At 41.2% G+C, this 23,858-nt stretch overlaps 1 protein-coding gene and 1 non-coding gene across 2 annotated transcripts; both read right to left on the bottom strand.

Moving 5' to 3' along the window:
- Positions 1 to 7,308: 7,308 nt before the first annotated feature.
- Positions 7,309 to 21,428, bottom strand: gusb (glucuronidase, beta). The gene is made up of 12 exons (XM_085364323.1): positions 20,993 to 21,428; positions 20,026 to 20,211; positions 19,387 to 19,568; positions 18,870 to 19,012; positions 17,422 to 17,609; positions 17,141 to 17,293; positions 16,867 to 17,045; positions 13,963 to 14,109; positions 12,845 to 12,929; positions 10,992 to 11,168; positions 10,771 to 10,906; positions 7,309 to 10,598 (listed from the first exon to the last, which is right to left on the bottom strand). Exons 1-12 carry the CDS (start codon positions 21,206 to 21,208, stop codon positions 10,468 to 10,470), a joined length of 1,923 nt encoding a protein of 640 aa, XP_085220449.1. The 5' UTR covers positions 21,209 to 21,428; the 3' UTR covers positions 7,309 to 10,467.
- An 845-nt stretch (positions 21,429 to 22,273) lies between these two features.
- On the bottom strand, positions 22,274 to 22,347 carry trnan-guu (transfer RNA asparagine (anticodon GUU)). The gene has a single exon. It is a non-coding gene; the product is annotated as a tRNA-Asn (tRNA).
- Positions 22,348 to 23,858: the final 1,511 nt, after the last annotated feature.

Here is a 23,858-nt window from a genome sequence, read left to right as displayed (position 1 = left end):
GGCTTCATGGACAGATAGAGCTGGGTGTCATATGCATAGCAGTGAAAATGTATGCTATGTCTTCTAATGATACTGCCTAAGGGAAGCATGTATAATGTAAACAGAATTGGTCCTAGCACTGAACCCTGTGGAACTCCATAATTAACCTCAGTGTGTGAAGAGGACTCTCCATTTACATGTATAAATTGGAGTAATAACAATAATGGATTGGATTTATATAGCGCTTTTCAAGGCACCCAAAGCGCTTTACAATGCCATTATTCATTCACTCTCACATACTGGTGGAGGCAAGCTACGGTTGTAGCTACAGCTGCCCTGGGGCAGACTGACAGAACCGAGGCGGCCATATCGCGCCATCGGCCCCTCTGGCCAACACCAGTAGGGTAAAGTGTCTTGCCCAAGGACACAACGACCAGGACAGAGAGCCCGGGGATCGAACCGGCGACCTTCCGGTTACAGAAGTCTATTAGATAGATATGATACAAACCACTGCAGTGCAGTACCTGTAATACCTACAGCATGTTCTAATCGCTCTAATAGGATATTATGGTCAACAGTATCGAATGCTGCACTAAGGTCTAGCAGGACAAGCACAGAGATGAGTCCATGTCAGAGGCCATAAGAAGATCATTTGTAACCTTCACTAAAGCTGTTTCTGTGCTGTGATGAGCTCTGAAACCTGACTGAAACTCTTCAAATAAACCATTCCTCTGCAGATGATCTGTTAGCTGTTTGACAACTACTCTTTCAAGGATTTTTGATATGAAAGGAAGGTTGGAGATTGGCCTATAATTAGCTAAGACTGCTGGGTCTAGAGATGGCTTTTTGAGTAAAGGTTTAACTACAACCAGCTTGAAGGCCTGTGGTACATAGCCGATTATTAGAGATAGGTTGATCATATTTAAGATCGAAGAATTAATTAATGGCAGGACTTCTTTGAGCAGTTTTGTAGGAATGGGGTCTAAAAGACACGTTGATGGTTTGGAGGAAGTAATTATTGAAGTTAACTCAGAAAGATCAATTGGAGAAAAAGAGTCTAACTTAACATCAATGGTAATAAGAGTAGCTGTAGATAATATTATATCTGTGGGATGATTATTGGTAATTTTTTCTCTAATGATAAAAATTTTATTTGTGAAGAAGTTCATGAAGTCATTACTAGTTAACGTTAAAGGGATGGTTGGCTCAAAAGAGCTCTGACTTTTTGACTTTTTGTCAGCCTGGCTACAGTGCTGAAGAGAAACCTGGGGTTGTTCTTATTTTCTTCAATCAGTGATGAATAGTAAGATGTTCTGGCTTTGCGGAGGGCTTTCTTATAAAGCAGCAAACTATTTCTCCAGGCTAAATGATGATCCTCTAAATTTGTGACACGCCATTTCCTCTCCAGATTACGAGTCATCTGCTTTAGGCTACGTGTTTGAGAATTATACCACGGAGTCAGGTACTTCTGATTAGAGACCTTAGTTTTCAATGGAGCTACAGTATCCAGAGTCGTACGTAGTGAGGAGGTGAAATTATTAACAAGATGATCGACCTCTGTTGGAGTAGCGTTCAGATAGCTGCTCTGCTCTATGTTGGTACAGGGCATTGAAGATGATAACAGTGGCTGGATTATATTCTTAAACTTAGTTACAGCGCTTTCAGAAAGACATCTACTTTGATAAAGTCTACTCTCCACCGCTGTGTAATCAATTATTGTAAATGTAAATGTTATCAGGAAATGATCAGACAGGAGAGGGTTTTCAGGAAACACTGTTAAATGTTCAGTTTCTATGCCATATGTTAAAACAAGATCTAGAGTGTGATAAAAGTGGTGGGTGGGTTCTTTTACATTTTGAGAGAAACCAATTGAGTCTAATAACAGACTAAATGCCACGTTGAGGCTGTCATTTTTAGCATCTACATGGATGTTAAAATCACCCACAATAATTATTTTATCTGAGCTCAGAACTAAATTAGATTAAAGTCTGAGAAATCAGACAGAAACTCTGTGTAAGGCCCAGGTGGATGATAGATGATAACAAGTAAGACTGGTTTCTGAGTTTTACAGCTGGGGTGGACGAGGTTAAGCATCAGGCTTTCAAATGAATTAAAAGTCTGTCTTGGTCTTTCATTAATTAATAGGCTGGTGTGAAAAATTGCTGCCACACCTCCCCCTCGGCCTGTGCTTCGAGGTTTCTGGTAGTTAGAATGACTCGGGGGTGTTGATTCATTTAAACTAACATAATAATCCTGCTGCAACCAGGTTTCTGTAAGGCAGAGTAAATCAATTTGTTGATCAATTATTAAGTCATGTACTAACAGAGACTTGGAGAAGAGAGACCTAATATTTAATAATCCACATTTCACTGTTTTACTCTTTGGTTCAGATGTGGATACTTTATTGTTCTTTCTTTGTAATTGTTTATGTTTAAGTTGTTTGTTGCTGGTTTTTAGTTTGTTTTTTGTCTGTTCGGGAGCTGACACAGTCTCTATGGAGATGGGTTTTTGGGGGGTAGCAGGAGGAGAGAAGCTGCAGAGAGGCGTGTAAGACTGCAACTCTGCTTCCTGGTCCCAACTCTGGATAGTCATATTTTGGGGGGTTTAATAAATTTGTCCATATTTCTAGAAATGAGAGCTGCTCCATCCAAAGTGGGATGGATGCCGTCTCTCCTAACAAGACCAGGTTTCCTCCAGAAGGTTTGCCAATTATCTATGAAGCCCACATCGTTTCTGGGACACCACTCAGACAGCCAGCAATTTAAGGAGAACATGCGGCTAAACATGTCACTCCTGGTCTGATTGGGGAGGGGACCAGAGAAAACTACTCAGTCTGACATTGTTTTGGCAAAGTTGCACACGATTCAATATTGATTTTAGTGACCTCCGATTGGCGTAACCGGGTGTCATTACTGCCGACGTGAATTATGATCTTACTGAATTTACGTTTACCCTTAGCCAGCAGTTTTAAATTTCCTTCAATGTCGCCTGCTCTGGCCCCTGGAAGACAATTGACTATGGTTGCCGGTGTCTCTAGCTTCACATGTCTGAGAACAGAATCACCAATTACCAGAGTTTGACCCCCGGCGGGTGTGTCGCCGAGTGGGGAAAAACGGTTAGACACATGAACGGGTTGGTGGTGTACCTGGGGCTTCTGTTTAGGACTATGCTTCCTCCTCACCGTGACCCAGCCGCCCTCTTTCCCCAGCTGCTTGGGGTCTGCTGGGAACAGCTAGCGGGGCCTACGCTATCTTCGGCTGCACCAGCTACAGGGGCCTGGCTAGCTATGAGTGAATGAAGGGTGCGAAGCCGAGTCTCCAATTCAGTAATCCTGGCCTCCATAGCTGCAAATATGCTACATTTGTTACAGATATCATTACTGCTAAAGGAGGCCGAGGAGTAACTAAACATCTGACACAATGAGCAAGAAAGTGCAGGAGGGACAGGTGAAGTAGCCATGGTGCTAACGAGTCAGCTACGAGCTAAGCTAAGCTGAGCTAGCGAAACAGTACAGAGACAGTGAGTGAATACTTTGGCTATAAATTAGGTAGTGAGTACACAGAAAGTGTGCTTCGGATGAAGCAAGTGAAGATTATACTATGAAAAAGAATGTATTTAAAAGTTGTTAATTAAATAAGCTACTCAGAAACACCACTATTCCTTCACTCTCACACACTGGTGGAGGCAAGCTACAGTTGTAGCCACAGCTGCCCTGGGGCTGACTGACAGAACCGAGGCTGCCATATCGCGCCATTGGCCCTTCTGGCCAACACCAGTAGGGTAAAGTGTCTTGCCCAAGGACACAACGACCAGGACAGAGAGCCCAGGGATTGAACCGGCGACCTTCCGGTTACAGATGCGATTCCCAACCCCCTGAGCCACGGACGCCCAATTCATATTGGTCATTCGTGTCACCGGGGCTTCAGGTGAGGTTCTAGCGTCCCCAGCATGTTCATGAGGGTGCGGTTAAACCGTTCAGTTGTCCCGTTGCCCTGTGGGATAGGGCGTGTTGTGGGTCTTAGTGATGCCGGTGTATTTACAAAGCTCCTTCACCACAGCACTTTCAAAATTGCGCCCTTGGTCTGCATGCAATTTCGCTGGGAAGCCAAACCGACAGAAAAAGTTTCTATACAGCACCTTAGAGACTGTGCTGGCTGTTTGGTCTTTAGTGGGGTATGCTTGCGCATAGCGTGAGAAATGGTCAGTGACAACGAGGACATTTTCGATACCACCTTTTGATTTCTCAAGAGTCAAAAACTCCACACAAACTAGCTCCAAGGGGGCACTGCTGTGGATACTGACCAGGGGGGCCCTGAGTTTTTCTAAGGCAGCACCTCTCACATTGCTCGCACCAAGCCTTGATTTCCTGAAACATCCGTGGCCAATAAAATCTCTCCCTTATCATGGTGCTCTCAAAACCAAGGTGGCCTGAGTCATCGTGGAGAGCAGTCTTGACTGATATACACAAATCCTCTGGTAGCACCAATTGCTCAACTACTCCCCTTTGGCTGTCTTGGATGCAGCGGTACAGGACGCCATCCCTTACCACTAACCTTCTCCACTCCTTTAAGAGAAGACGCACGTGCCCTCCACCACTGATCCGCTCACTGCGGCTTGGTTTCTGGTTCATACTCTTATAGTGCAAGACAGGGCCAATAACAAGGTCTTTTTTCTGCCCTGCACGGATCTCCTGTTTGGTCATGGTGGGCAAGGATTCCATCCCCACATCCCTGCAAGGCTCAGTGGATATAGGGGGGCCGAGTTCAACTTCCTCCCCTGCAGACGTGCCATGGCCAATGAGGCTTTGAGTATCCTGGGTAGCCTGTCTCACACCATACCCCTGTTCGTTGACACCCACCCACTGAGGGCATGTCTGTAGGATGTGCGTGACCTCCTGGTTAGACATGCAAGAGAGGGCATCAGCGTTTGTGTTGCTCTGTGCCCTCCGATACTGGACATCAAAATCCAAAGCAGCCAGCCTAGACACCCACCGCTGGCCTGTAGCATCCAGCTTTGCTGAGGACATAACATATTTGAGAGGGTTATTGTCTGTCTGGACAGAGAACCTACGCCCATAGAGGTGGTCGTAGAATTTGTCTGTGACTGCCCATTTGAGAGCAAGGAACTCGAGTTTGTGTGCAGGATACCTTGTCTCTTCTGGGCTCAAACCTCTGCTGGCGAAGGCTATGACCCTCTCAGCTCCCCCTTGGACCTGAGCTAGAACGGCGCCCAGACCTTCCCCTGAGGCGTCCGTTTGCAGAACGAAAGGCAAGCTATAATCAGGATATCCCAGCACTGGAGCGCTTGTCAGCCTTTCTTTTAGGGTCTCAAAGGCCTTCTCGCATTCATCTGTCCACACAAAAGGTGGATCGGTGGCCAGACTTTTCTTTCCCCCTCGCTTTTTCTTTCTGGAGTCACCAGCAGTTAGGCGGTACAGGGGAGCAGCTAGGGTAGAGTACCCACTTACATACCGCCTGTAGTATCCAGCAAATCCCAGGAATTGCAACACTTCTTTGGGGTTTGTGGGCCTCACCCAGTTTTTCACCCTGCTGATCTTCTCTGGGTCTGTCCAGATCCCCTCAGCAGACACCAAGTGACCCAAATACTGAACCTCCTTTCTCACAAGCTGGCATTTAGAGGGCTTTAACTTCAAGCCATGCTGCAGTCTTTCTAGATGCTCATCAAAGGTTTTGGAGAATATGATAGGTCATCAAGATAGATTAGGAGGTGGGTGAAGTTCAGATCGCCAAAGCAGCAGGCCATGAGTCTCTGAAAGGTGGAGGGAGCATTCTGCAGTCCAAAGGGCATACGATTTGCTTCAAACAGCCCCATAGGGGTGCTGAATGCCGTCTTGTGTTTGTCATGCTCCGCCACCTCTACCTGCCAATAACCAGAAGTGAGGTCAAGGGTGGAGAAGTATCTTGCCTGCCCTAGAGCCTCCAGGGCTTCCTCTATTCTGGGGAGAGGAAAAGCATCTCTCGTGCTACAGGAGTTCAGTTTCCTGTAGTCAATACACAGCCTTAGTGATCCATCTTTCTTGGTTACGATCACGACAGGTGAAGCATATGGACTTTTGCTGGGCCTGATAACTCCCGCTGCCTCCATTTCTGTCAGCAACCTTCTCACATCCTGCCACTGTGATGGGGGGATCTTACGGTAAGGCAGTCGAAATGGCTTAGAGTCGACCAGAGGGATTTCATGTTGCACAGTCTTTGTATGGCCATAATCCATGGGGTGCTGTGAGAACACACCTATGTTCCTTTCCACAAGCTCTTTAAGAAGGGAACGCTGGTGCTCATTTTTGACGTCTGCTCCACTTAAATCCACTTCCTGGCTTGCCACAACGTGGTCCATACCCAGGCATACTTCTCTGCCTCCGCTAATGTGATGACTGCCCCACACCCTGTCTGAAAAGTCCACAATACTTTCCACCAGAGATGCCTTGGCCAGATGCGTGTGAGGCTTGATAGTGATAGCATGCTGGGAGAGGTTCATCACTCTTACCAGGGCACATCCTTTCTTTACATCAGCAAGAACTCTGGCGACAAGGATGTCTTGGCTGAGCTGCAGGGAGGGGTGACCTTCAATTAGGGCTGTATAAGTCTTTCTTTGTGGTCTAGCTTTGTAAAGAGAGGATTCGCTAACCCTTTTGGCTAAACAAGTAATTTGTACTGTTATTGTGTATTTGTCCTCATCTATGATTTCTAAGAGCATTTCATGTTGTTTCTCAGTTTTACCCTACTTCAACTGGCCTAAGTAAAGGGAGTGAAGTCAAACCCTCTTGTCTGCGTGGTCATTTTGAAGAGGAGTTTAGTCTGAATGTCGACTCTAGCAAGGCGTTAGAGGCAGAGGACATTACAGCTATATTTAAAAAAACAGAAGTTACATTGTCAGTACAGTGGAAATACATTTCACATAAATAATTTAGTGCTGAACAAGAATTAAAATGTTTAAAAACGAGTTAATTTTATGATGTTTGTAAATGTAGTTAAAAATGAAGTACAGAAGTATTGTGTTTTGTTTATCTTTGTGAAATAAGTGTTATTGTGATACATTGTGGATCTGATATTATCAATGGATTTAAGCAACATTTTGTTCATGTTTTGTCAAAGTTGTATTGAGAGATTTATACAGTCTCTAGCTCAGAATTTTCATGTTTGGTTGAGGTTGTTCAATATCTGTAAGTGGCAAAGGAGGGTGGTTGGTGGAGACTGGACATTAGTCTAATGTCACAGTCAGGAATTCCTTATTCTAAACTTACCCTTCAGAATTAAACACAAGAGACACATTCAACTTTTAATATATTTTTAATTTAGAATATCCTTTTGATGATCACCATGACTGAAAAAATAGCAGGTTTATGGAAAATGACTGATTACTTTAGATAAACAAGATTTCCAATACTGAGATTTTATGTAGAGAACCACAGAGGAAAGTTTATGAGTAAACTTTAAACTTTGTGTCTTCAGTAGCCTTTATAGAACACAAAGGGTCACACAACAGCTCCTGGATGATGAACTAGTTCTGCCTCTAGAACGACATCTAGGACAAACGCTGCCGTTAGCTCCAGGATATGCAAATGGTAATAAGGGAGTTAGAGGAGTAAAAATACACTGTAGCAAGATGCAGTAACATGTAAGGCTAGGATGTACATAATCTAAAAGTGACAGCTTATAAAACACAGATATTTCTTTGTAAATTACTACGTGCCTGACCACTACTATTTTTTTCTTGTGTGGTTAGTGAATAGTGAATCATTAATGCAGATGAAATAAACCAGCACAGAACATAACAGCATTAGTAACAGTGTGTGAGCATAGAGTATCTCCAATGTGTCTCAGTCACGCCAGCTGAATTTCATTAATTTAATAGCAGTGTAATCGCGGATGCAGATTAGTGTTTAATGACATGTATCTAACCTGATAAGTAAACATCTCTCATAGTTGGACCAATTGAAAAAAAAGCCTTAAATGTTTGGAAAAACGGGCCTGAAATAAGTGAAAAGCAATCAAAACAGTTCTGTTTTATGAAAAGTACATTTTAATGGAAAATGTCTGCAGCAATAACTCTGACAGGTAGGCTAGTGTAACGAGTTTAAATGTTTAATGTCCTGCTGGAACTCAAAGGTCAACCACGTGATGATGGTACAGCCTGAGTCACTGATAGTGAACTGTCTGATTGCTGTCACGCCACCATCCATGATCGATACGTCATTTAACCTTTTAGGTGTCTGTGGTCTTTTTTGAAAAAATGACGGCGGCACCGTCCACTCCTGAACTGCACTGCATATGATGCAAATAATTAAATCAGATACTGTTTGCATGTTGAGTAGATTGTCTTTAATAAATTCATTACAAAAGTGTCAAGTGTTTATTTTCATTTACACACACTATTTCATCAAATAAATCACCCTTTTGAGCACCTAAACATGCTCAAATTCTTAACATTTTGTAACACAGAGATTGAGTTATGCATATTAAAATTAATAACAGATCCATATGTAAACATTAAATCACAATCATAGCGCCACCTAGTGGCAACAGAAACTGTCATGTTTTACACTTCGGAGGACTGGGTGGTTGACCTGAGCTATCTAAAATTTGGTCAGAAAAGCCTCAAGGAGTTGGTATTGCTTTATTTTGAAAACAGTCAGTTTCTAACAAAGGGTGTGACCCTGGTGCAAATTTTGATATTTCGAATGAAACACAACCTTGCTTTAACTCAGACAGATTGTCCAGTCCTGACCTGAACACATCAATAGCAAGCAATAGTGAGAGCACCACCTAGTGGCAACACAAAATGATGTTTTATACTCTGATGTACTGCTACACTCAGGCTGACCACATCCAATTCAAAAGCAGTCTGAATAAACTTCAGACCTTCATGGTGCTTTATCATGAACAGTGTGATTTCTCATTCAACAGTGGGAATTCAGCATAAAGAAACAAGATGCTGTTGAGGGGCTTGAAAAACCTAAGAAGTCATGAAAACTGGTACACGCCTCCAAACTGATAAAGGCTTTCATGTTTTATGGGTCATAGTTCCACCTACAAAATGATTATTATTATTTTTAAAATGTAGTGTTATGTGTAGTTAAATGTTACAAGTGTTTATACTGTAACATTTCATCCATGTGTCTGAAATTTAGCAGCCTTGTGGAATGTCCTGACAACTTCAAAAAAGCCTCTTGGAGCCATATCTTAAACCCAACAGGAAGTCAGCCACTTTAAATGTCAGGTGTAATTCTGGCATTTTCACAATTTTCAGGCTTTGTACTTTAATTCCTCCTGGATTGGATCAACACTACCTTTGGTGAGTTGAATCTAAGCCTTGGCGATGTTAAACTCTGAAGCTTTTGAGTTTTTGTGAAAGGGCTTTTTTGTAGCTAGCTGTGTGCCAGAATTTTGATCATTCCCCACTGGACATGAAATCTCAACTAAATCTTAAGTAACTTTTGTCCCATCTTACCCACACTTCACATGATTGATTAGAGTCCATGTCTGGAGACATCTATGTGCCAGTATCAGGTCACCCTTATGGCACCTCCTATTGGCAATAGGTGATAATCATCCCATGTCTTTCCCCAGGACACTGACAAAGAACTGAAGCCTGCTAAGTAAAAGAGTTTTGCTCTCTCTTCTTCCCATTCGGTTGAGCAATTTTCTTGCATATATGCTATAATTTACAAGCATCCATGCACCCACTACACTACACTTGTTCTAAAATTTTCAGTCAGTTTAATTAAATATATTTTGGTCCTATAAACTCTGTGGTCTTTTTGGTCTCTCCTTTTGTCTGAATTCTGGGTTGGCTCATGACAAAATGAGGTCTTGTCCTCTTTAAAAACAGACTGGTTTAGTGGGTTTTAGCCTGCTTTCCAGTGGCATTAATTTCGTTTGAACTTTCCTGGTAGGGGGCTCGAAGGGGACGTATCTGACAGTGTAATTTATTTAGAGAGATTCATTGGTATCTTTGGGGGAGAGAGAGCTAAGTCACTGGTTGTTCAGGTAGTTTGTTTGTTGGTGCATTCAATTGGTTCTTTACAAGATGTGCTACTGCCATTCAATTCTGTATGTTTCACTTTAAACAGTAAATATGTTTTCTTTGTTCTATTATGAATAAAATGCAGGCTTATGAGATTTGCAAATTATTGCAGTTTAAAAAAATCTGTTTTATGATATTATATTTTATAATTTGCGTCAGACTTTTTTAAATTGAGGCTTTAATTAGAAAAGGTGTACTTCACAATAGATAAGGCACAAGAGTCTATTTTCAATCACTGTAGACCTATAAAATGTTCCCTACAGCTGGAATAAAGTATTATAAAGTTCATTAGTTAAGATCAATATGTATACACACACACAAACACACACACAGATGTTGTTCAGACACAATATCACAGTATTGGTTCAGCATACTGCTTACACAGTGTTGACTATTTCCCAGACTGGCTACCATCAGAGTTTCAGAGTGATCAGAGTTATTTAGTCAGTCAGGAAGCAGTCTGCCCGTCTCATTAGCCAGCCTCCAGTACCTCTTCCTCAAGAGGAACGCTGCTGCCTTGGGCTGCCTTTGCCGGGTGAAAATACCCTTCTTGTTCCCCACCACACGATAGATTCCTGAAGACACAACACAGTTTGACAAGAACACTGTCACAGTGCAGAATATAATAAGCTGAATAAATAAAGCTCTGGTTTTTAACCTAATGGCTGCTTCCCTAGAGCTTCAGCTATTGTTGTATTTAACTGCAGTTCTGGCTCTACAGGTTGCTTTATTTTGAAGCTGCAGTACCTTGTGATGTCATGAAGTCTGCAAAGTTCCAGATGAGTTCACCAACGAAATACTGATTCCTCTTCTGGTCGAACACATCATGGTAGCTCTGCAGGAGAGCATTCTGGTACTCCTCAGTGAACATCATGGGTGGATCCTAAAGAGTGACAGTAAGACTTGTTAAAGGTGCAGAACTGACTTGTGAGTGAGTGGAGTGAGTTAGTGAGTGAGTGTATTCTTACCATGTGAAGCCCTGGAACTGCATCTGCTCCATATTCACTCTGGATGATGGGTCTCTGGTACTTTCTGTACCAGTTTTCAAAATGAGTGCTCAGCTGAAGAGGAATGATATCCAACCGGCCTTGATCAAAATACCAGGCAAAGTAACTGTTTGCACACACTACATCTACATAGGGACCCTAGAGAAAAAAAATAACCCAGAAAAGGATTCAGAAGTATTCTTCAACATGGTTATGATTTACAATTATTTATTAAATATTTATGACACAATTTTCTTGCAGTCACCCTTTAAATAATAAAATCTGTAAGGTGCTTTTTATCAACCAGTTTCAAGTTGGGTAAATGAGTGCATGGCGCTTCTGTTTTAAAATAAACACCATGCCCCACACTGACATGCATTAATGTTCCTCGGTCCACTGCATTAAACTGGAGGCTCTGCTCTTCATCTCTTCATTGCCTAGGTGAATCGTGGTATCAGAACTCCACTCTCAGTTTAGGATAACAACCGCATCATAGGAGTCAAGACGGAGCACATATAATCTTATTGTATGCAGATGATGTTTTACTATACTAACAGAACCACACTCGTCATTATCTCCATTGAAGAATTTTATCTCTGAATTTTGTCTTTACCCAGCGTATAAGATCAATACAGACAAAACTGAGGAAATGGATGTAAACAATAATATTCCAAAGAGGGTGAAACATACTCCTTGTTCATATGTCCTTGTCCTTGATGTAAATATATAAAAATTGTGTATGTTTCTGTTCTGTGTCTTGTGTACTGTTTGTTTGTATATGTGTCTTTCTTGCTGCTGTTACACCCACATTTCCCCTTGTGGGACAAATAAAGGATTATTATTCTATACTCAGTTGACTAAATTTACTTACTATGACTTATTAGGACTTAAAAAGAAAAATCAACATGGGTTTTGTGAGCTGCTCATCTGGTGTTAATTAACTAACTTAGTTAAATTGCTATCTTGAGCAGGGCACAGACCTGAAGCACTCAATGTGATTCATTTCACTTAGTATAAACTTCACCTTTTAACATGATTATAACAGAGGTGCTACTTAGCAAATTCTGTTACACTATTATCATCAACGATGTGTCAAATAAAAAGTCTGGAAACTGAAAAAAGAAAGGGATGTGCAGACTTTGTTTAATATGTGATGTTGACATTGATTGATTGAATCTTTATTTTGAACATGTTGAAAAAGTACAACAAAATAGAATTAAAAGAGACAAATGAACAAAGCAAACAAAAGGAAAACGAGCAACCACAACTCCAAATAACTTTCATGTTCAAAAAGGAGCAGGAAGAAGCATAAGCTTATTTAATCCCACCCCTTTTCCACTATCTAGTATCAATAGACTACAGAAATACCTCCTTGCAATTACATTATATGTCATGTGTATTTATTTTTTTAAATATATATACATATATGTTTCTATCTATCCATACATACGTATATACACATACGCACATATACACATTTTCAATAACCCCATTAACACCTCTAGGATACACAACCTACAAATATATATATATACACCCATACCAACATACCCGTGCACCCGCACACACATGAAAATATTAGACAACACCCTATCAAATCTCTACCTTTTCCCTGTACCCTGTAAAAACCATATCCTTAAACCGCTTTTTAAACTGCGCCATGCTCGGACATTGCTTCATATCTTTACTTAGTCTGTTCCACAGCTTCACTCCACACACAGAGATGCAAAAACTTTTTAATGTTGTACGGATACGAGGATGTTTTAAAATTGAATTCCCCCCTCAAATTATATCCCCGTTCCCTTTTAATTAGTGTGATGGATGAAGAAACTCACCCCTTTGTCCATGTCAGCTGCAGCGATTGTGACGTAAGTGACAGGTCGGGTTTGGTCCAGAGCTTTGGTGTGCTCAATCAAAGTCCTGTAAGGGGGTAGAAGAAAAGGAAGTGATTTGATGTTGGGCTCAAATCAGCAAAAGATGTGTCTTGAAATGCAGTTGTACTAAATACAGGAAATGCCGTCTGGGACATACCAAGTGTTGCTACATTATGGGGAATTGGCTGGAATTATTGACTTTAAATGTTAAATTTCCTTCCTTAGTTGGACATTTAGTTGTCTTATTTCTGTTTGGTTAAAATAAATGTTTGTTTCTTAATAATTACATTAGTGTTTGTCTCTAAGTTCTTCTTTGCTTGTTTTTTTTAAAATTTTTTTTAGCTCAATTGTTTGTTGTTTTATGCTCAATTTAGTTTGGTTTTAAATGTTAGTTTGTTATATTTTGTTGCCATTACAATTAGGGCCAGTAGGATACAGAATATTTAAGCTCAACATGATATTTAGTAAATTAAAAAGCCGATATTCCAAAATATCAGCCAATTTTTATTTATTTGATCATTTTTTCCTCTCTCAAACATGACTTGTTTATACTACACTCTGCTTGGATCAGCTGGTTTTTGAGTTTGTGGGGTTCCAAACAACAGGGACGTTGCAGAGTTGCACCTTCTAATGGCTGAACTATGCAAAATCAACACTCTACTTTTAAAAAAAAATTAATTCATCACTTCAGCTCGAATTAGTTCTGTTCACTTAATTTCTTAGGGCTCCATGATCACCTTTTGGGTTTTTTGCTTTTTTTTGTAAAACAAAATCCACTTTTTAAAAAACTACATTATGTTACTCATGCCTAACTAGCTTTGTCCCTCATACCAGCTATCAGATGGATATCAGATGCTACAGACAAACTGATCTTTTCTACCAGGATTTTAAGAGTTATTACTGTTACACCTTCAGTGTGATAAAGCACATATTTGAGAAGTAGAATAAACATCAGAATTCACATTTTCAAACAAACGGAATAATCCAACATCATGTTGCTTATCTGTGCAGTGATGACTATTTGAAGGGTGGCAATAATTGGAGCTTTACACCTCAAAAGAAAAATAACCTGTACTCACTTGAAATAAAATTCAGCAGGAGGCATCTCTGAGGCGGGCTCATTGGCTACCGACCACATGACCACAGAGGGATGGTTCTTGTCCCGGCGCACAAGCTCGTCCATGACAACCAAGTGGTGAGACAGAGAGGCGTTTCGAAAACTGCGACTATCAGCAAGGCACAAAAGAACACAACTCAGCCTGAGCTGAAAGACTAACGACTCAGATCCATCCACACTGCAAGATGTGAAGACCTAACTCACAACTGTTCTGCTTTCCAGTAAAGTTCAGCTATTGTGAGTTAGTCTTTTATTATAAAATGTAATATTATGAGTACTGTACACATTCAGGTTTAGAAACATGTGGACAAAAGTCAGTTAAAAAAATATGAAAAAAAACCCCTCCAATTTGTCAAAGGAGCTTGCAAAGAAAAGCGTCTGGACTTCTTTAAGTTGCTTGAAGACGTTTCACCTCTCATCCGAGAAGCTTCTTCAGTTCTAAGGTCAAATGGTGGAGATGTAAAAATACTGAAATTGTTACTTTACAGTATCAGAATCAGAATCAGAATCAGAATACTTTATTGATCCCTGGGGGAAATTATTTTTTTGCTAGATGACCAGATGCTGGGGGCAGAGGAAGCATGTGGAGAGTCCCAGATAGTCCCACTCCAATTTACAGTTTTTTCTGAATGCTTAAACCCTAACTGTGATTCCTGTAGCACAATCTCTAAAACTATTCAGACTTATAGCAAAACCACTCACTGAGTTTGCAAAACTAAAAGCACAAAAACTGCTTTGCACTCAGTTTGCAATTTTGTAACACACACTTTGCAAAACTGTAGGCACAATTAACTACACAACACTCAATTACCAAATTTCCAACACACTCCTAGCAAAAGTATACACATGTATGGCTATCATTAACACTAATTTGCCAACTGTCTGGCACACTTTCACATGTGAAAACTTTTTTAGATAATTCGTTCACTTTGCAATCAGCCTAAGCACTATAATACAGGTAAGCTGTGTGTGCGGAGTACAATGGAGGGAGCAGAAAGAGTGAGAAGTAGAGGAGGCCGAGGAAGAGGACGTGGAGGTGAAGAAGTAGGATGAAGAGGACGACAAGGACAAGGAGGAGCAAGAGGAAGACGAGGAGGGGGGAGAGGAAGATGAGGAGGGGGGAGAGGAAGGGTAGGAAGAGTAAGAAATAGAATTGCTGATGACATCAGAGCTACAATAGTGGACCATGTAATCAACCGTGGAATGACCCTGAGGGTAGCTGGCCAACGGGTCCAGCCTAACTCGAGCCGCTACACTGTAGCAAGTACCATAAGGACATCTTGAAATGAGAATCGGTTAGTACAGTCACTTCGCACAAAGATTTGTAGCACTGCCATATGCCAATGAGAAACACACCAATACCATTGATGTAAAAATACTGAAATTGTTACTTTACAGTATCAGAATCAGAATCAGAATACTTTATTGATCCCTGGGGGAAATTATTTTTTTGCTAGATGACCAGATTGCTAGATGACCAGATGCTGGGGGCAGAGGAAGCATGTTCACTGCAGACCAAGTAACCCATATAGTCATTATGGCGATTGCAAATAATCCTATACTTGGAAATAACCACTTGTGTTTGTTTTGATGTGTTTGAATAAACACCAGTACTTGAAGTTTGGATCCCTCTATGCTTATGGATCTATGACAGCAGTATGAGCTCAAACTGACATAGCCTACCTTGTGCACAGAGAAAGCAAAAGCCAGATGTGTTTTGTATTCATACCATCAGTGTGCAGTTGGCGCATTGTGTGCTTAGTAGATGATGGCTTGTGTGTACTGTTTGATACGGAAACACCATTTTTACGAAGGTGTGAAGAGTTAATCTAGCTGTGTTTGCTTTTGCAAGAGAACTACAATGTTTTGATTATTGGGTGACAGGTTTTCTTATTTGTGTGAAGAGTTTTGCAAAATTAGCCAATAGTTACAAAAAATGTGCTTAAGCAATCAGAAAAAACTGTAAACATGTGTATGGCAGACAGTCATCTTATTGTCTAATACTGTCAGGGTCCTCTGAGCAATTATGGACTAATATTATAATGTATGTATTTTGTATTGCTGTCCCTCGTTCTCCCTGCTTGTAGACATATGTGCATGTAGGTGTGTGTGTGTGGCCCTGGCAGGTGATTGGCCACACCTGAAGACCTTGACACACCTGCAGTTGATCAGGCCTGTCGGAGGAGCTACTTGAGAGTGTGGTGGAGCTCTCTCCGATGCTGGATCATTGCGTGGCTTCACGTTAGTCTCTCGACCAGTTCTTAGTTTGAGTCTCCTGCATTATTGTGTGTCTGACAGCTGCCTCTCTCTTATGTCCCCAGGAGTAGCGGGAGACGAGAGGGCAGCGAGCACGGGGTGTTCATCATGGAGAAGCGGAGACAGGAGCACTAACACTGGGAAGAGGACACGTCACGGGAGTCGGGAGAGCACGGGATTTATTGTCATGTTTTTCCATCACTGTAAATAAACGCACTGTCTATACACAGAGCACCGCGCCTGGGTCCTCATTCCCCATATCCCCACGGTCTGCCAGCCAGACCGTGACAGATACACTGTGTGACATAGCTGTAATTAACTTAGGAATGAAGTCAAGTTTGATATGCAGACTGAATGCTTATAGCCTATGACAATCACATGTCATTTCATGCAGTATTCCTATTGGTCACAATAGTGTGTAACATTTTTTGGCAATTCTAACTTGGGCAGCATGAAGTTCATAAAGAGTTTCAGCAGGGGTGGTATTGGACAGCATGTGCAGTTTTCTCTATGTCTTCATATGCTGTGGCAAACAGAATCTTTCACTTTTGACCTTACTGAACCCTCAAACATATCCAAAGGTCACACAGATATGTGTGGTAACACTTACATGTCTTTGATGCCAACACCTGGGCACTCATCTATCACCACAATCCCATGACGGTCACACATCTGCAGGATCTCCTCAGCATAGGGATAGTGGCTGGTACGGAATGAGTTGACCCCTAACCACTTCATTAAATTAAAGTCCTTTACAATTAGGGGCCAGTCAAAGCCTCTACCACGAATCTACAACACATTAAAACCAGAAAAGTAAACATATGGTCATTGGAGCCTATTTTCTGCAAAATTTAAAGGAGTTTCATCCTTCTAGGGGTACTTACGTCAGAGTCCTCATGCTTATTGACCCCATGGAAATAAAATGGCTTGTTGTTAATGAGGAACTGGGTGTTGGTAACGTTTATTGTGCGGATACCAACTGGCAGAGTATACTCATCCTCATATGTTGATGTCTCACTGACTGCAATTAGGTGGACCTCAATGTTGAAGAGAAAATGTTAGAATAATCGAAACAACACAACCTGACAAATCGAGTGGCAATGCTCAGTCAAACCACATCACACTGCAGAAACACACCTACATGCCTGTGAGCATGTTGCCTTACCTTCATAGAATAAAGGTAACCTGGATTCTCGTGCATCAAGTACGGCCACCACAGCTTCACATCTACCACTTTAAGCCCTCCAGATGACCCATTGGAGGAGGCCACAAAGTGGCCATCTTTGTCCATTAGAGTAATGTTCAGAGTGTTGTTGAAGCCACCTTGAACAGATACTTTGTATCTGACAAGACCTACAATGCAGAGGAAACAGCAACATCTAATGAATAGACAGAAACTACACATTTAAAGTCTGATGTATATGATGCGGATGCTAATCTCTCTAAGCTTTTAAGATAAGATAAGATAAGATAGAACTTTATTAATCCCTCGGGTGGGTTCCTCTGGGAAATTCGACTTCCAAAAAAAAGCACAGCAACGACCGAAGTTACAGTTACAGAATTGTTATATATATATATATATATATACACTCAACAAAAATATAAACGCAACACCTTTGTTACTGCTCCCATTCCCCATGGGATGGACGTAGAGACCTAAAATTCATTCCAGATACACAATATAACCATCCCTCCCAAACAGTGGTCACAAATCAGTCCAAATGTGTGGTAGTGGGCACATCTGCCATATTGAAATAATCCATCCCACCTCACAGGTGTGCCACATCAGGATGCTGATCTGACATCATGAGTAGTGCACAGGTGTACCTCAGACTGCCCACAACAAAAGGCCACCCTGGAATGTGCAGTTTTGTCTCACAGCAAAATGCCACAGTCTTCATAAGATGTGACGTCAGTGCCACCGGTCGGAAGTCATTCAGCTCATTGGGCCGGTTCTTTTTGGGGACCGGGACGATGCAGGATGTCTTCCATAGGGCGGGCACTCTCCCCAGTCGCAGACTGAGGTTGAAGACTCGTTGTAGCGGCTCCCCAAGTTCAGCAGCACACGCCTTAAGCATCCTAGGACACACCTTGTCTGGGCCTGCTGCCTTTCTGGGGCGAAGCTTCCTCAGTTGCCTCCTGACCTGATCCACTGTGACACTGGGAGATGTTTGGGAGGAGGGGAGGGGGGGAGATGTCTTGCTGCTGAGAGAGGGATTGGAGGAGGGGGGTGTCATGGTGTCAGGAAGGGAGGGAAGCGAGGGAGGCAGGAGAGTGGGAAGAGGACTCTGTAGTGAAGGTGAGGGTGGGGGGGGTTGTGGGCTGGTCAAACCTGTTGAAGAAGTTGTTGAGTTCGTTTGCCTTCTCCACAGTCCCCCCCACTGTGCTTTTCTTGGTGTTGTGGCCTGTGATGGTTTTCACACCATTCCAGACCTCCCTCATATTGTTCCTCTCCAACTTCTGCTCCACCTTCCTCCTGTAGGTGTCCTTTGCTTCCCTCAGGCAGCGTTTCACCTCCCGCTTTTGTACATCAGTTTACCTGCTTACAAATTCTTTTGTGCTAGTAAGGATTTTAAATCACTGTGCATCACTGTATTAATTAATTTAATTTACCAGTGTTATCCATGAAGTTGGTCTCCACTGAGATGTCATCCACATGCACTTTAGGAGTAGTATACAACAGTACAGAACGATGAATCCCAGCATAGTTGAAGAAATCAAAGTCAATGTTTTGCACAAAAAACCCATCAGGATACCTGCAGACCAAACACAGTCTTCTCGTCATTTACATTCTCACTGATGCATCAGCTTAAAGTTTTGAAGTGTGGCAAGGAAGTCAAAAAGAACCCAGTATCACACAAAATGTGTAATAGACACTCTGGTCCACTGTGTCCATTTCACGCTTTGCAGGACACACGTGCAGAAGTTGCATTACTAGCAGGGGAAGATAATATATGTAAAGGCAAGCAAAAAAAATATGACGTACATTCCAGGTCCTTTACTGCAACTTCTGTTTGCGTGTACATTTCATGTTTTGTAGAGGCAAAGTGTGAAATGGACCAGCGTGCCTATTACTTGCTTTGCCATAATATTAGGTTGGACAAACACATGAACCAAAGAAAGAGCCTACCTGCTGCTGTCATTCATGTACTGGATGGTGCCTGGAGGAAGAGTCTCCAAAGTTAGGGTGTTGTTTACCGCGATGGTGATTCTGCATGGCTTTGTTGGTTCCTTGCGGATTAAACTACTAATCTCTGCCTCAAAAGGAAGGTGGCCACCTTCATGCTCTGTCACTTTCTCTCCATTCACCCACTGCAACAGAGAATGATCACCGTTTTACATGAGCTGAAATTTAATGATACACAATCTAATTTAAAATGAAGCAAGGATGTATTTTGAAACAATACATTTCTTCCTTATTTTAGCAAAATGCATGTATTACAACAGCATTAATCCACAGGTTTAATGAGTTTAGGTTCTAAACAGTCCAGACTTTTTTACCCACTGAAAACACAAAATATTAAGCAAACTCTTAAGTCGGTGAGATCTTATATCAAGAAATTCATCTGCTGCTGTACCAGATTTTTTGTAAAGTAATCATATTTTTTCAAGAAAACATGTGTTTCGTTACATGATGTGTTTTTCTGTAATATTTTCAAATAAACAACATGATTTTTAAAATGATTTTTGTGGCGGATGATAACTTTTTATATTTGAATTTATTCAAACTTTGAGTGAATGGCTCATAAAAGATGCAGGTGATACTCACCACTATTGAGTAATAGTGAGCACTTCCCACTCTAAGAACCACTCTTGTTCCCTCATCGGAGATCCAGCGGGCCGGCACGAACACCTCTCGCTCATACCACACCCAGCCAATGAAATCTCTCAGTGTGGGGTCCTGTGTGATGTCATTGTAGCTGGCAGGAACTGGCATTTCAATCACTGGGCCCGTCTAAAGAATACAAAACAACAATAAGAAGACAGGACTTTACAGGGATACCCATGGTAGCCATGTTTATTATATTATATTATTTATTATTAATTTTAAAGTAGACAATATACATATTCATCTAATTGAGGTCATTTTGATTCTCTGAGGTCATGGTAAGCTCCCTTCCTGGGAGTCTGGCCCTAACAAGATGAGACTTATTAATATAAAATTTCAACCTTTGTTCTCATTTTAAAAATGTTTCTTTCTATTTTTTTCTTTTTCTAAAATTGTGAACATCTTCAGCTCTAAATGTCCCTACAGAACTCAAAAGGAGGCACAGTCTGACAGGAATATATCCTATTGTGTGGCATTTAAAGGGCTGATAAGCCAAAAATATTTAGTTACGACTGTGAGCCAAACTGATAAGTTTATGCATGCCTTACTGCTGTGTTGTTTACATAGTTATTTTGTTTTTGTTTGTTTTTTTCTTTTTTTTGGGGGGGGGGGGGGGGGGGGGATCTGAATTTTTGTTTTTAATTCAGTTTAGTTTCAGTTTCAAAATTTAAAAAAAAATTGAAAACACCAAAACCAAGGATACTTCCTCAAATATTCAATTCAAAGCATTCAAATTTTCTTTTAGATTTTCTTTTTTGGTATAAATCTACATAATTGCAAAATGTTTAAAAGTTCTTGTTTACCGAGAGTACTGTATGCGACCGTTGTATCCATGTCAACAGTAAAACAAGTAAAACAACGTAGACTGATTTGTTTCATCTGACCTATCACCTCCGATCCCGCTCACCTCTGTCAGCCGACGTTTGTACCAAGCCTTCTCGAAGCCCTCGTTCCTGTTGGGGGACCCGTCAGCCCTGAAATCCCACAGCCCGTTCAGCTCCTTCACCTCTCTGAAGGAGGACTCCTGGGGAAAGAGCATGCCGCCGTCCAGCGGGAGCACCGTGCCAAACACTGATAGCAGCCACAACACACGGAGCACCGAGAAGCTTCCAGGTACAGACATCCTGAAGCCCTCTTCTACTGCCCTCTCAGAGAGGAACACAGTTTTTATCACCTGTTCTGGGGTCACATGACAGCAGCCGTTATTTTACATCGGTGACGAAATTTTCCGACTCTGCTCCGAGATTACAGAGGGCAGATGTTTCAAAACAGGTGAAGTCTGGACAAAACGGGGACACCGCAAACTAACAGAAAGTTCTAAAAAAAAAAGTAATCTCAACTTGCATGAAGCAGGACGCACAACAGTAACCAAAGCTAAAGGCACTGAGAACTGTTTGAACTGTTTGAAACTAAGTAAATTTATTTAGGGCTTTTCAGAAACAGTCACAGAGCCCTGCACACAAGAAGAGCAAATAAGAACATTAAGTACCACAAAAATAAATATTTAAATAACAATTCGCAACAGAACTTCTAATCAAAAAAGTGTTTAGAACTGTAAAACCAATACTAAAATCTGTTGGGAGCCAAAGTCATATCGTTTTAAAAATGCAGTCGTTTCTTAAATTTAAATTATATTTAGTGACTAGAAAGGAGACAAAACATGGTTTCCTGCACTGTCATCATCATATAGAGAATTTTTTTAAAATAAGGAGATTGTCATTTAAACACTAAAACTAAAAAAGAGACACTGAACAGCCACTACTACAGTCGCAAAGCGTAGGCTGTAGTTGCAGGAAGAATAACAGACGCCTTCGAAATACCAAAATTATGCATCACTGGTGGTCAGAGGGCCCGGTGGCGCCCGCCAGTGTCCGGCAGCCTCGCCTCTGTCAGTGCGCCCCAGGGCAGCTGTGGCTACAATGTAGCTTGCCATCACCAGTGTGTGAATGTGTGTGTGATTGGGTGAATGACTGAATGTAGTGTAAAGCGCTTTGGGGTCCTTAGGGACTAAGTAAAGCGCTATACAAATGCAGGCTATTTACCATTACCATTTTAAGGCCATTTTGTTTTCACCACAGAGAAATATGGTGTTAAACACATTCTTTCTTTTTCTGGGAATATGAATGTGAAAATGAATTTAAATATAACATAAAGAACCTTTGCCGTACAAGTAAATTATGGAAAAGCACGTCCCTGGGTGGGCTCGAACCACCAACCTTTCGGTTAACAGCCGAACGCGCTAACCGATTGCGCCACAGAGACTCGATGAAGTTGGGCGACACTTCAGGAAATATAGAAATACAGAACTATGACAACGGTGAAACAAGTTTATTGTCTTTGTCTTTTTTAACCGAACCAAAACGAGGAAAATTACTTTATTTAATTTATAACAAATATGAGTGAGCTTCACCAAAATGTGAAAAATTAAGGTAAAATGAGTTAAAAGAAATCTACGATTTTTGGATTTACTCAGCAAGTACGACAAATAACATTCACTGGAAGTTCGAGGCTTTCATTACATTTTCTGAGCTATAAAATATGCTATTTGGATAACTGTTCAATCGGTGACCCTCTGTGACAAGGGAAGAAAGTAAACAGCAGAAAGTAAATGATTCATTCTAGTAGACTGAACATCTTTCCAGGAATTGTGGAAAATTACAATGACAGATATTTTGACCCAGTAGTTTGTGCTGTTCTAAGGTGAACTGAGCAAAACCTGGGACATTTAGGGTTTAAACATTAACAGTCAGTTACCGTAAATAACTGTAATCTCAAAGCTTTGTAGCAGTATTTGACATTTAGCATGTGATTTTATTGCTCTGAGCTTGCAAAGGAGGGCAAGATAATACCTTGTGTTGCGTCTGCCACAGAAAACTGCACAATGAGTCCCCTGACATGCCAAATCTTACTTATCTAGGGTGACCAACCGTCCTCTTTTTTTTGCACTTGTAGACTTGTAAGAGCCTATGTGACACTTTTAATTTCACCATTCATTAACCACACAGAGAAGGCATCATTTAAATATGTTAAAGTTTTCTCCTAGGACCTGGCGTCCACATATGTGGACATCACAGTTTGGGTAGTCTAGACCAAAATACAAAATTTTGCTCTACAAGGGCCTGATATCTACTTACGAGGACATTATACTCCCACTGTTACATCGAAATTCAAAACAAATATCCTCATTTCTCCCAGAAACAAAAATCAGGTAAAAAAAAATACAAATAAATATGGTAATTCTTTGTTTTTACATTCATCAGGTCCCAATCAGCCCCTATTCATCAGCGATTTTGAAGTAAAAGAATGTCACGTCAAGAAAAGCTTGAGTAAATGTGGTCAGCCCAGCTGGACATTTGTCAAGGCTGGGAAGACACCTAAAGAAAGCTCCTGTGATCCAGGAGAGAAGGACAAATGCTGCTTAAATGAAAACCCTTAGGCGAAAGCGCATCAAATCCGATTTTTTTGACCCTACACTCAGAAAAATTAGGGTTCTTAAATGGTTCTTCAGATGTCTCTATGGTTCTTTAAAGAACCATCATACATCAAAGAACCTTTTTATTTTGAAGATGGTTCTTTAGCTATTACAAATGGTTCTTTAAAGAACAAAAGGTTCTTCATCCTTAGCTATCTGAGTTCGTTGGTGTAAAATGGCATAAGTAATATTCACTTTAATGAGGGTGTGAATTATACTGTGTGTTTTGTTTGTGCGCGCGTGCGGGGGGTGGGGGCAGATGGTGGGATACTGAATATTCAAATTAAAGTTAGAAACACTT

This window comes from Diplotaxodon limnothrissa, linkage group LG10 (assembly GCF_057381915.1).
Source record: "Diplotaxodon limnothrissa isolate DT_005_m linkage group LG10, D_limnothrissa_male_GT1.1, whole genome shotgun sequence".
Taxonomy (NCBI): domain Eukaryota; kingdom Metazoa; phylum Chordata; class Actinopteri; order Cichliformes; family Cichlidae; genus Diplotaxodon; species Diplotaxodon limnothrissa.
Note: the sequence above shows the minus strand (reverse complement) of the source record. Positions and strands in the feature narration are given on the sequence as shown.

Coding starts and splice junctions, on each gene's coding strand:
- gusb (XM_085364323.1), bottom strand. CDS start 21,208: ATGTCTGTACCTGGAAGCTTCTCGGTGCTCCGTGTGTTGTGGCTGCTA. Junction 17,294..17,421: donor GTTACCTTTATTCTATGAAG/GTAAGGCAACAT, acceptor TTCAACATTGAG/GTCCACCTAATTGCAGTCAG. Junction 10,907..10,991: donor CAGTTCCAGGGCTTCACATG/GTAAGAATACAC, acceptor GTCACTCTTTAG/GATCCACCCATGATGTTCAC.